Raw genomic sequence first — 14910 nt, forward strand, 5'->3', positions numbered from 1 at the left:
GCAAGTCTCATTTTCCTTACCTGCAATAGGAATAACAAATCACAGCACTACCTAACTCATAGGGATGTTACAAAGCTATTAGATGGTTGTATATAAAGCATTTTGTAAACTTTTAAAAAGTAAGATATATATGCATATATATGTATATCAGCACCATTAATTCATGTACAGCTAGGTGGAATTATCTTCCTTTTCTTTCAATATTTCAGTATCAGTAAGAGGGAAAAAATATTTCTGTTTATTTCTTAAGGAAAATCTTTCTATCTTTTTCTATCATGCCTTTACCATTGCAGTTCAAATCTATTTTAATAAGGAACCACTAAATGTTCCACTTTGTCTTCATTCACTTTATTGAACGCTATATCCTAGCTTCTGGATGAAGATGATTTTTTATTGGACAGACTTACCTGTGGAGAAGATGAACACTGTGTCATTCCAGAGCCCATACTTGTTCAGAGCTCTTGTGACATTTCCCACAGCTTCATCCATAAGGGTCACCATTCCTGCATAGGAACGCCTCTTTTTGTCTTGGATAAAGTCATATAGCTGCTGATATTCCTCGGGGACCTGAAGGGGCTCGTGGACAGACTGTAGGGCGAGGTAGAGAAACAGAGGCTGGAAAAGAATTATATCAATCAGTTAGGAGAGCAGTCAAGTGGGAAATGTCACACAGACCTACATTTATCAGGTAATTAGAATAACAATGGCCACATCTTCATCTTCTCTCCCCACTCAGGCTTTTTTCCCATATTGTTATAAGCATCAGAATCAGGTATCTACCTTTGAAGCTAGGATTTGGATTTTTCTACTACCACATCATGTGGGAAAATAAAGATATGTATTTTAATAGTTTATATCAGGTGCTCTACCAAATTTGATTCCTGAGAGCTAAAAAATAAATTAATAAGTTGATTTTTTTCCCACTTAACACGAATCTTAATAATATTCCAAATCAGTTGTGCCTTCTTTATTTTCTTTTCTTCTCACCTTCTAATATAACTCTTATCTGTCACTTTATTCATTATGCTTCAATAAAGCTTGTTGGACTTTGGGCAAAGACTTAAAAGTCTGAAAGATTTCAATATATGAACCTTATTCTTCCATTGGAGAAAATCATTTAAGTCATTATAGAAAATTGGTGTCAGAAACTTATACGGTGACTTGGGAATCCAGTTTGCCAGATTACGATTATTCAGTCAGCAATGTTTGACTCTTAAGTGACTCCATTTGGGGTTTTCTTGGCAGAGATACTGAAGTGTTTGCCATTTCCTTCTCCAACTCATTTAACAGATGAGGAAACTAAAGCAAACAATGACTTGTCCAGAGTCACACAGCTGTCAGAAGCTGGATTTGAACTCAGGAAGATGAGTCTTCCTGCTCCAGGCCCGGCACTTTATCCACTGGACGTGCCCCCTAAATTATTACCACTACCCTATATTTCATCTTCTGCATTCACATAAATTTACATAAATTATTCATGTCTAAACAAATAAAACTCCTCCATTCAATACTATCTGTAGTAAGATCAATATCTACCAGAGTACCCCACTTCCTAATGTAATGGAAATAAAGCCAGGATTTGGGGGAAAGGGAGGGAAAGACAAGGTAAAAGTTGTGCCTCCTTTAACACAGCTTTGGTGGCCTTTGGATTGATGTGGATTCCTGGTTCACTTAGGGTGACATGAAGTCCAACCCATGTGGCCCTTGGTGGCTACCTGAAAGTCCCATGAATCACCACACCCTGGCTTTCCAAACAGATTCTTTTCAATAAGAAAACAAAGGCAGCATAGTCATGTGCCATGCATTGTTGTTGGCTATCCTAGTTACATCAGGGGTAAGTAACTCTCCTTTGGCTAACTGTCACTGACCTCCTCTCTCTGCACTGATCGCTCTCTCTTTCTTCTACAGAATAGAGAGAGAAAATGTTTCTACCCCAGCAACTTCTACTCTTATAGAATTGTTTGGTGCATTAAAAAAATTAAGCAACTTGTCCAGAATAACACAGTTTATAGCCAAGAGTTTCTTCCTGCCATTCTTCTTCTCTCTCTGTACTGATCACTCTCTCTTTCATCTAGAGAATAGACCAAGAAAATCCTTCCACCCCAGCAACTTCTGCTCTTAGAAAGGTGTTTGGTGCATTGAAGGATTAAGCAACTTGTCCAGAATAGCACTTGATAGGCAAGACAACCTCCTGTTCCATCTTTTATGGGAAGTTTTTCTCAATCCCTCTTAATTCTAGCATCTCTCCTCTGTTAATTATTTCCAATTTATCCTGTAGCTAGTTGGTACATATTTGTTTCTTTTCTCCCCTATTAGATTGTGAGCTCCTTAAGGGGAGGAATTATCTTTTTCCTTTGTATCCCTAGAGCTTGGAACACAGTAAGTACTTAATAAATGTTTACTGATTGACTGACTTGTTGACTGGCCATTAAGGAGTTCAAGGGAGAGAGGAGATATGGGCTTACTTCTTTGAGAATCTGTAATCTGGGGAATTTCACCAAAGTAGTTATGTTCTGACACACTTTGTGTTTAAAAGGCTGAAGCAGTCTCACTATCAGAATCCTGGAGCCCTTTCTTAGTTGTGATTACACTCTCCCAGATCCATGTGGCTTCTTAGAGCACTCTTTTCTCTAGTTCCCTATATCTTCTCTATCATATCTGGATCTGAATCCCTCTTCAATTCTGTCTCCAGGACTCAGTGATTATTAAAGATTGTCTAGAAGCAAAACCCATCTTTCTTTTTACCTTCATGTTGCTTCCTTTCTGATTCACAAAGAGATTAATTTATATCTCATAAAAGGATCACTCAATGCAGTCTCATTTTTGCAGTTAATTTAATATCTGATCCCTTTTCTGTGCTTAGATCTGGGAAACAGCAAATCTTTATATGTATGATGGAAATAATAAAAATATGCATACATATAATAAATATATATATATATATCTCACAGAACTATTGTGAAGAAAATGCTTTGTAATATGTAAATGAATATTTATATAGCATTTTAAAGTTTGCAAAATATTTTATTTGCATCATTTCCTTTAAGCCCACAACAAATTATGAAAGTAGTTGCTATACATATTATCATCCTCATTTTAGAGAAAAATAAACAAGTTCAGAGGAATTACATGATTTGTCTCAGACCATATAGCTAATAAGTGGACTAGACAATATAATAGGAAAATTTCCACATTTGAAGTCAGAGGACCGGGTTTAATTAAAAAAAAAAAAAAAAACTCAAATATCCTTCTTTCTCCCCAGGTGGAAGTGCAGCTGTCATTCACAGGTCCAATCTCACCATTAATGGGCATAGTACCTTTGACCTGCTCTCTTTCTGACCTGAGCCAATTGGTGTCTCTTTACACAGCCAGAAAGTGCAGACACTGAATTATACTCCAGTAGTCCATGTCTGCACCAGAGTAGTGCAGAGGAGAGAGTAGTGCAGAATGTCAGAGGAGAGAAGAATGTATATTGGAGAGATGATACAAAGGTGAAAAGCAAAGGCTTGGATAATGGGGTGTGTGGAAGGGATGAGATGGCAAGGAGTGGATGATGACTCCTAGATGTGAACTTGAGGGACTGGGACTCTCTACAAGTATAGGAAAGGTACAGGGAGAGGATTTAGGGGGAAAGATAATGAATTCTGCTTTGGACATGTTAAGTTTAAGATATTTACTGAGACATCCAGTGCAAGATGTCTGAAAGACAAGTGCATATATGACATTAGGTATCAACAGAGTATGTGACTTTGGGAAATGTTCTTGAGCACATTTTCCTTATCTACAAAATGAGACAGTTGGCATATATATTTTTTTTTCTTCTTAAATGTCCTATAATATATAAGGCTCATAGGTTAAAATATACATATATATATGTATATATATATATATATATATATATATATATATTTCTATTATCACATCATCAACACATCTAATGAAAAATTACAAGTGTGTTTGCTGAGGATTTACTACAAAATAGTTACAAGACTTGTTTGGTCATTGTCTATAATATAAAGTCAGTATGTTAAATAAATTATATGTCCCAAAAGTTAGCCTACACACAGTAGAGTCTCATTCATTTTTATTTTTGGTAAACTCAGAATCTATGAAAATTTAATTTCTCATTTAGACTAAAGTATTTCTCCCATGAATGTAAATTTACTTTTGTACCACCTTTGGAGGGAAAAAAAAAAAAAAAGGTCTAGCATAACAAATTCATAATGTTAAAAAAAAATTATAGGGGAAAATATAAGCATATTTAGAAGAATAAACTATTTTCAAGTATTTACATTACTTTTCTAGACATGCTTTATACAAAAACAGGTGTTTGTGCATATATGTAATATGTGCAAATATAGACATTTATACACATGAAATTAATAAAATTAGATTTCTTCTTAAAGGTTCTATAATATATAATGTTCATATGTTAAAACTGGCCTTTCCTTAAACTCTCTCTCTATAAAATATATATATATATATATATATATATATATATATATATATATATATCATGTATATCCTCAGGCAGCCAATTAATCAACTGACAAATATTTATTAAGTGCTTCTTATGTCCCAAACACTATCCAAGGTGCTGGAAATAAAGTATAATGCCCGAGATGTTAGAAAAAGTAAAATGAAAGAAACAACTACTTACAAGGAATTTACATTATAATGGGGAAAACAAGTATATGTAAAAATAATTCAACATAAATATAAACAAAAATAATATAACACAATATAAATAATGCAAATCTATACAAAGTAGTTAAATACAAGCTACTTTTGGAGGGACGGGACTAAGAGTTGGAAAAATCAGGAAAGGCTTGTTATAGAAGTTGGTTCTTGATCTCGACAACTTTGTACAGCTTAGCTCACTAAAATCCAATTCAAAAGTCAAGGTATCACCTCATAATGCTATTGGTCCTCTTTAAAAATGAAAGCCAAAGGCACAACAACAAAAGAAAAGAGGGACTCTATGAGGTAGAACAAAAGTTCTTAAACTGTGGGTCATGACACCGTATGGGGTCATGTAACTGAATGTGGAAGTTGCAAAAAAATTGGCAATAGTTAAAGGTCTCAAATATTCCACCAAGAATTAATTCTTTTTGTAAAAATAAACAAGCACATCTATTTTATTAGTATGAAATTTGCATCTATCTTTAATAAAAGGTAAAATTATATGTATACCAAAGAATTGTTTTAAAATAAATTTCTTTATGATTTGTTATTAATATTTGATTTTCATACTGTTTTATATACCTATATACTGGAGGTCTTGTAAAAATTTCTCTGGTGAAAAGGGGTCATGAGTGGGAAAAGTTTAAGAAGCCCTGCTGTAGATGAAAGGAGGGAGTTCATTCCAGGTATATTGGATGGCCAAAACAAAGGCAAAGATAAGAAATGGAGTGTTTTGTTTAAGGAATAGAGGGAATCATTTTGGCTAGATCAAATGGTGGTGGCGGGAGAGTAATATCCATTAAAGCTAGAAAGATAGTTTAGGGCCAGATTATGTAGGGATTAAAAGGCTAAATAGAATTTATATTTTATCTTTTAGGTAAAAAGAAGCCTCAGGAGTTGGTTGAGCAGACAAATAACAGGGTCAGGTCTGTGTTTTAAGAAAATTATCTTGACAGTAATATGTAAGATAGTCTCAAGTGCAGAGCAATTTGAGGCAAATCACTTGAGGCAAATCACCTGACCTCTCCACACCTTAGCTTCTGAAACTCTAAAATGAAGAAGGTTGGATCAGATGATCTCTAAAGTCTCTTCCAGCTCTAAACCTGGGATTCCAGGATCTTTGATGGTATAATACCAATAGCTAGTATTTATATAGCTTCTAGGGTGGGCCAGGTACTCTGCTAAGCATTTAACTAATATTCTATTTGATCTTCAAAATAACCCTGGAAGCTAAATGCTATCATTATCCTTTTTTTTTAAGTCAAGATAGATATAAATTAATTATCTTTATCAGGGTCATATAGCTAATAAATGTCTGAAGGCCATATTTGAACTCAGATTTTCCAGATTCCAGGCTCAGTGCTCTATCCGCCGCACCACCTAGCCTGGGATCTCATTATTTGTAAAGAAACAATGAATTCTATCCTACAAGATCAAAGATTAAAAAAAGAATTTATCTTCCTCTAGACAAAACAAAGCATTGGTAAAAGGTAGATGATGTTAAAAGGTAGATTGTTAAAAGATGATCCAAATGCCCTGTATCTTTCAGTAACTCAAAGCACTTTAATTTTGCAAGAGGCTCAACTTCAGATACACTCAGAAGAGTGTCCCTGGGAGAAGCAAGCCAGGTCACTAAGCCATTGAGTTCCCCTTGACCAAAGATTGGGGACCACAGCTCCATGATATATATCATTGTGTCAAGGGCAAGAAGCATCATATCAAACAGATCTTAAAGAAGATGCATAACATTGATGTGACCATGGGGAAGAAAGTCTATACCTTAGCTGTCTTTGATTATAATTGTTTGGCTATGCCATTAAAAGTAGAATCTTCTAATCCATGTGTAGTTATTTGTAATATATGTAATCAACAGTTAGGAAGGAAAGAAGGAAGGAAGGAAGGAAGGAAGGAAGGAAGGAAGGAAGGAAGGAAGGAAGGAAGGAAGGAAGGAAGGAAGGAAGGAAGGAAGGAAGGAAGGAAGGAAGGAAGGAAGGAAGGAAGAAAGGAAGGAAGGAAGGGAGGGAGGGAGGGAGGGAGAGAGATAAGGAAGGAAGGAAGAGAGGGAGAGAGGGAGGGAGGGAGGGAGGGAAGGGAGGGAAGGGAGGGAGGGAAGGGAGGGAAGGGAGAGAGGAAAGAAAGAAGGAAATGAGGGATGGAGGGAAGGAGGGAGAGAGGGAAGGAATATACCTTCTGAGTTGGATGTTTAGCAATAAGGTCTACAGTCTTTTCTGTAAATATATTTGTTGAATATGTATTGTTGTATCCTTCTGCAACATCTTCTCCATCTCTAAAATCAAGAGCACACCGGGTGACATTCAGGGCATTAATGTGTACACAGCGTTTATGGGAGTAGTAGTCTTCACTACCTAAGAGATACCCTACAATGAGAATGGAAGAGGAAAGCAGTCAGCACAGCATAAGACTTATTATATAAACGAATTTTATTTAATCGCTAATGCGATTGATTACCCATGACAAGGCTAATCAGATGACAAGGCTAATCAGATCAAGATTCTTTAACATCTCTATACTTGATACTGCAAAGCATAAAAATTTCATTTGTGGTGCCATTCTGACCTGTGACCCCAGAAAGATCTGGAGAACAGCAGCTCAGCTGTTTCCTAAGCAAATGGTTGATATCAGTGAAATACATTTAAAATATGCTCAGAGCACACACGAAGTAAAGGAATGATGTCTTGGACTTGTAATCTTAGAGTGAAACCCAGGAAACAGATGCAGTATGGACTGGACATCTGGCTTTATTAGGAGGGGGTACACAAAATGGCTTTGTTCCTGTCATCCTCAGATTGTTTGTGATACAGGCTTCTCAGGAACAGCCGAGTCATCCCTAGTCGGATGCTGACACCAGCTGGTGAAAGACACAAATCTTTCCTAATAAAGCCCCCTGATCATAGTATAGAATACTTATAAAACCAACTCAAAAGTTGTGTCTAAATTAAACTTTTTATATATTTAAATTCCTCCAGGGAGTCAGATAGCAACAGCCTGCCTGCCCCGTGTATGGGACTCAGAGATGAGAAAACAAATGGATAACCTTTATCAATAATTCTGTAAAAGTCTCCTCTTCAAACATTAAGATGGACAACCCTGTTCTTTATTATAGGCGCCATCTACAGACAGATCATGAGAAACTCCCCGAAGGTAAGGGTAACAACATGAGCCTTCTCCCCAGGTCCAAATCCCTAACATCTTCACAGTAGAAACCTCCTATCATAAAAACAAACGGATACTAAGCAAATCTCTTAACATCTCTGCCTTTTGGCTCTCCGATTTGTACAACAAAGGACTGGATTAGATGTCCTTTTAGGTACTTTCCAGTTCCTACATCTCTATTCCTGTGGCTCCCCATCCTCCATGATTCATCAAATCAGAGGCCCCTCGTGTTAATAAATGTTTTGTTCTCTGATTAAATGGCTTTTATGCTGCACAATGTCAGAAGGGAATAATGAGACAAAATAAAATTTTAGAAAATTAAAAGAAAAAATAAAAGGAATTGTATATAGTTCTCCAAATATAGTGATTAAAAAATACACATACATTCATAAACTCATTCCTTCATATGTCAAAGCACTAGAAACCTGAATTATTTGCTTTAAACTACTTGATTTGCATTGGAAGAAACAAATTCTTATAAAAATCATATTGTTTTTGGTGGGGATGGATCAAATATTAGGAGAATTGCGGGGAGGTGGGGATTAGGAGGTAAAGAGTATTCATTCTATTTCTGTGCTGTACCAATGATTTATTATGTGACCTTGTGGAACTCACTTTAGCTTGTCCACCTGTAAACTGCAGACAATAGGCTTATCATCTGGGGGAATCTATCCAGATGAGAGGTCTGGTACAAAGATGTTATATATGTGCCAAATATTAATATTGAAAAGAACTAATAAATAAGAGGACACCAGAGAAATGACAGCTATTTGTTCACACATTTCTTTTGCCGCTCCATTAATTTACAAATAGCTTAACCGCCAAACTGATTTCAAGTAATAAAATAATAATTATTATTATGAGCATACAGAGCTTTTTATCTTTACAGTGATTTACAAACATGAATTTATATTCTGAAAGCCATCAGCCCCTAAAAGTATGCTATTACCTGTGCCTTTTTTGGAAACTTAAAAAAAAAATGTTTTTGAACAATTTAATGTCTGACTTTAAAAAAACAATATAACAGTCAATACATAATAACAATGCTAGCTATATGGTAAGAATATTTAGTTTTATGGAAACATTGCAGAGGAGGAAATGTAAACCTGATTTGTTCTCTCTAAAAATAAGATACTAAAAAAGATTTTTAAAAATTTAAATAGACTGAATATATTAATACAAATATACTATTACAGGACCATTTCTATTTAGGTCATAGATTTAGAATTAGAAGGGACTCTAAAAAATTATCTAGACCAGTTCTTTACTTTTTTATGTCAGTGTAATGAAACCTATGGACTCCTCGATGTTTTAAAATGAGTAAAAAAAAAATACTTTCACTGATCTGCAATTAAGGAAACGTATATTTATTAAATTTAATGGATCCTAAATTAAGAACTCCTGATCTGGACTAACCTCTTTATTTCTCAGATGAGGAAACTGATTCTCAAAAAACTCCATTTGTCTAAGATGACTGAGGCAATATGTGGACAGGCCATTTGCCTCCAAATCCAGAGTTCTTCCCATTAGCTTATATTGCTTGCCAAAATGGATTACATGCATGCCTAGGAAACTGTTGGGAACCTCTCTCTCCACCTTGCCCAGGAAAAAAAAATCTATTTACTTTAAAAGCTATCGATTATCTAGATATGGAGAAGGGTACTAGAGGGAAAAGACTTAAGGTCACTGACTCATACAATGACCATCCATGATTCTAAAAGACTCATGATGAAACATTATACTCATCTCCTAACACAGAAGTGTTGAATTCAGGATACAGAATGAGACATACAACTTTGGACAGAATCAATGCAGGAATTTCTTTATGGATTTACTGCAATAAAAACTGGCTCACTCAGCATTGATATTTCCAGTTAATTCATCTGATTAGAGTTGAATGTTTTTTTTTTTTTTTTTTTTTTTTAATTAGAGAGCTACAGTTGGGACAAATTATAAAGAACTGTGTGGATTTCCATTACCAAAGAAGGTATCGAATCCCCTGCGTGTTGGAAGACATTCTTTTCGGAACATGCCCAGATGCCACTTTCCAACCATGTGGGTGACATAGCCGGCCTCCTGGAGAAGTTCAGGCAGCAGCTTTTCATCAAGGGGTAAGCAACTGGGTTGGCAGGGCCAGATTATCTGATGCTGCAAACCTGTATGGATCTTAAAAGAATAAACATAAGATCAGGGATTAAAGATCTGGGCTATACAAGGTCATTATATAATGATCTCAAATAGCCATATGGAAAGAATATTTAGTTTTATGAAAACATTGCAGAGGAGGAAATGTGAACTTGATTTGTTCTCTCTTAAAATAAGATACCATATATGAAGGTTATGGAATATTATTGCTCTGTAAGAAATGACCAGCAGGAGGAATACAGAGAAGCCTGGAGAGACTTACATCAACTGATGCTGAGTGAAATGAACAGAACCAGGAGATCATTATACACTTCAACAACAATACTGTATGAGGATGTATTCTGATGGAAGTGGAAATCTTCAACATAAAGAAGATCCAACTCACTTCCAGTTGATCAATGATGGACAGAGGTAGCTACACCCAGAGAAGGAACACTGGGAAGTGAATGTAAATTGTTAGCACTAATGTCTGTCTGCCCAGGTTACTTGTACCTTCGGAATCTAAAGTTTATTGTGCAACAAGAAAATGGTATTCACACACATGTATTGTATCTAGGTTATATTGTAGCACATGTAAAATGTATGGGATTGCCTGTCATCACGGGGAGGGAGTAGAGGGGGGGGGGATAATTTGGAAAAATGAATACAAGGATTAATATTATAAAAATATATAATAAAAATAAAAAATAATAATAATAATAAAGATTTTAATACTTCGAGGGGAAAATTTGGAACAGAAGTGATTACAAGGGATAATGTTGTAAAAAATTACCCATGCACATGTACTGTCAAAAAATTATAAAATTAATAAAATAAATTTTAAAAGAAAAAAAAAGATTTTAATATTTCACAATTTAAAAAAAAAAAAAAGATACCATAAAAAAGATTTTTAGGGCAGCTAGGTGGCGCAGTGGATAGAGCACCAGCCCTGAAGTCAGGAGGACCTGAGTTCAAATGTGACCTCAGACACTTAACATTTCCTAGCTGTGTGACCCTGGGCAAGTCACTTAACCCCAATTGCCTCAGGGGGGGGGAAAGATTTTTAAAGATTTAAATAAACTGAATATTTTAATACAAATTTATTATTACAGGACTATTAGACCATTTTTATTTAGGTCATAGATTTGGAATTAGAAAGGATTCTATTAGTCCCACTATATAAGAACATGGAGTGGCTGCCCAGTTTCATGAATACAACACCAAACTTGCACTCCTATCCCAGATCCCTATAGAGGCTTAAGCAATAGACTTCTGAATTGGAAATCATTAGCCTAATTGGGCAAGAAAATGCATGTGGGTATGGATGTAAAAGCAAAAACTAAACAGCCTTTGCCAATATTTGTTATAAAGGATATCTTACAGTCATGATGGTTGGAGGTTGTTATAGGGCAGGGAATGATAAAAATACAAAGGGAGAATAATAAAGCATTAATGGAAAATTTGATAAAATACACAGAAGAAAACTGGGAAATGACTGAACAAATTATGGTATAGGAATATAATGGAATTGTATTGTACTGTGAAAAAGGGGTTGGTTTTCAGAAAAGCTTGGATGATTTGAATAAACTGATGTGGAGTGAAGTGAGCAGAGCTAGGAGAATCATTTCTATAATAAAAATAAACAAATTTGAAACTTAAAAACTGATCAACACAATGACCAGCTATGATTTCAAAAGACCCATGATGAAACATGATACTCATCTCCTAACAGAGGGATGTTAGATTCAGGATACAGAACGGGCCATGCATCTTTGGACATGGACAATGTAGAAATTCGTTTTGCTGGATGACTATGAATATTTTTACACTTTTTTCCCATATCAAATGAAATTATATTTGTAAAGCATTTACACAGGGCCTGGCACACAGAATGCAAGTACTTAATAAATGTTTATTTTCTTCCCTTCCCTTTCTCAATGACAGGGAAAAGTAGAAGAAAGAGAAAATCAATTTTTGTTCCTTAAAAAAAAAATTAAGTAAAAAAGGAAAAAGCATAATGAACAGTAACAAGCAGAACTATATGAGAATTACCAAGTTAACTGTAATGTATACTTTATTTTTTTAAATTTTTTTATTTAGAATTTTTTCCACAGTATATATGCATGAGTAATTTTTTTATAATATTATCCCTTGTATTCATTTTTCCAAATTATCCCCCCCTCCTTCAACTCCCTCCCCCCGATGACAGGCAATCCCATACATTTTACATGTGTTACAATATAACCCAGATACAATATACGTGTGTAAATACCATTTTCTTGTTGCACATTAAGTATTAGATTCCAAAGGTGTAAGTAACCTGGGTAGATAGACAGTAGTGCTAACAATTTACATTCACTTCCCAGTGTTCCTTCTCTGGGTGTAGTTATTTCTGTCCATCATTGATCAGCTGGAAGTGAGCTGGATCCTCCCTATGTTGAAGATTTCCACTTCCATCAGAATACATCTTCATACAGCATTGAAGTGTACAGCCAGCGATCTTCTGGTTCTGCTCATTTCACTCAGCTTCAGTTGATGTAAGTCTCTCCAAGCCTCTCTGTATTCCTCCTGCTGGTCATTTCTTACAGAGCAATAATATTCCATAACCTTCATATACCATAATTTACCCAGCCATTCTCCAATTGATGGATATCCATTCATCTTCCAGTTTCTAGCTATGTAATGTATACTTTAAAAATGAAAAATAAGCTGAATGCAAGAGACTTACCAACTGATATGTAATAACTCCTTTTCTGTTTTTTAATGTATATAAATTTTTATGTTTCTGGGTATTTGTTAGGTTCATAACGACAAAAAAAAGGAACTTAAAAAATTTTAGAGTAAAAATCATTTTATGGATGGGATCAGGGAATATTAAAAAGGAAGAGACCTCAGAGGCCAAAGGGTTCAGTCTATATTTATTTTTTCTTACATTTTAAAATTATTTATTTCATAATTTATTTTTCCCCAATTATATGTAAAAACAATTTTTAACATTCATTTTTTGAATTTTGAGTTCCAAATTCTCTTCCTCCCTCCTAGCATTTCTCATTAAGAAAGGAAACAATTTGATATGGGTTATATATGTATAGTCAAGCAAAACATATTTCCATATTAGTCACCTAACCTATACTTCAAAAGTACTCACTACTACAAAATACCCACCACTTATTATTCAACCTCTATTTGTAGACCTACAATGGGGAGGAATCCAAAGTCTTTTCAGCCAGCCTTTTCTACTTATGGGCAACTCTGGTTATGAGAATGCACTTCCTGAAATCAAGATAAATCCACTAACCATCCCTCTTTCCCACCTCTACTCATTGTTCATGATACTACCTGTAGAAGCTAAACAGGGTTAGTTTCAACCCACTTCCACTGATTGCCCATCACATACCTAAGGATAGCTATCATGTTGTCCCTGAGTTTTTTCTAATTCAGGTTAAATGCCTTCGGTTCTTTCAAGCAGTCCCCATACAGGATGAACTCAAGAACCATAATAGAAGATTTCAATTTCTACTTCTAAACTACAAGGGTAACATGAGATGCAAATCTTGGCAATCATGTATGGAAAACATTTGGAATACTTTTAAAATTAAAAGCTATTGTTCTCACTATCATTTCTATGGTCTTTGAAGACCATTCAGAAAATTTCAGAATATTTTGAATTTAATGCTTCACATTCCATATCCCATTTGAAGCCAACTCAACTGCCAGTTTCAATCACTTCTTGCTATACCCTTTGACGTAACAATACCACTACTAGTCTATTTCCAAAGATGATTAGGGGAAAAGGAAAAGAGCCTATATGTTCTAAAATATTTATAGGCACTTTCTTTGCGGTAGCAAAAAACTGGAAATTGCAGGGATGCCCATCACTTGGGAAATGGCTAAACAAATTGTGATATATGATTATAATGGAACACTATGTGCTGTAAGAAATGATGAGCTTAGAAAAATATAGTCTTGCACGAAATAATGAAAAGTGAAATGAGGATCAAGACAATATTGTATACAGTAATAACCATATTGTTTTAAGAGCAGCTCTGAATGAGTTAGCCATTTTGACTATAAATACCAAATTAACTCCAAAGGACATGTGAAGGAAAATGTTATCTGCATCCAAAAGAAAGAACCAATAAACCAAACTTTGTATAGAATGATTTTTAAATATATACACACACATACATATGTATATGTGTGTGTGTATATATATATATGCATATATATACATGTATGTACATACACACATTTTTGTCTAATGGTAACCATCTCTAGTTCTGGGGGAAAATCTGATTTTATTGCATAGTTAAATGAATAGCAGGTTGTACATGATAGATTTGCAATTTCACATGCAATCATCTTTTTTCTTATTATACTACATTATGGAAATGTTTGTTTTATTCCACAAATTAAGAAATAAATAAAATTTTAAAATACTTCCTACTTCCCTGGTTCTTTTTTCTTTCTGTATCATCAGCTCTGCTGGATTTAATTATTATCTCTATACATATGATTTCTTTCTTGCTTTACCACCTGCTTCTTAAACATTTTAAACTGAAAATAAGAATAACAAACTCATCTGTCCAGCTAGTAACAACTATTATTGTTTTTGATGGTGTTTTTAAATTATTATTTTATTATTGTCATTAATTTGTTATTGTTGAAATAATAATTATAATTTCTTATTATTATGCAATTGCCACAAGTAAGTGATGCAAGAGATAGAGCACTGGTGCTGGGGTTAGAAAAACTTGAATACAAATTTGACTTCAGACCTTAGTAAGACACATACCTCTGGGCAAGTAATAGTAACAATAATAATAATAATATAACTAGCATTTACATAGTGCTTTAAAGTTTGCAAAGCATTTTATATATACTTTATATATATTATTCATTTGATCTTCACAACCCATGAGGTAGATG

General features: G+C 34.6%; 1 protein-coding gene across 1 annotated transcript in view; it reads right to left on the minus strand.

The window, feature by feature from the left end:
* ARSB (arylsulfatase B) overlaps positions 1-14910 on the minus strand; it is a 232662-nt gene that overhangs the window by 199659 nt on the left and 18093 nt on the right. The window contains exons 2-4 of the mRNA XM_074282345.1: positions 9837-10023; positions 6871-7061; positions 408-615 (exon numbers count right to left, since the gene is read on the minus strand). Coding sequence (XP_074138446.1) covers positions 408-615; positions 6871-7061; positions 9837-10023 — 586 coding nt within the window. The remainder of the gene's footprint in view (positions 1-407; positions 616-6870; positions 7062-9836; positions 10024-14910) is intronic.

Source organism: Sminthopsis crassicaudata, chromosome 1 (assembly GCF_048593235.1).
Source record: "Sminthopsis crassicaudata isolate SCR6 chromosome 1, ASM4859323v1, whole genome shotgun sequence".
NCBI lineage: Eukaryota > Metazoa > Chordata > Mammalia > Dasyuromorphia > Dasyuridae > Sminthopsis > Sminthopsis crassicaudata.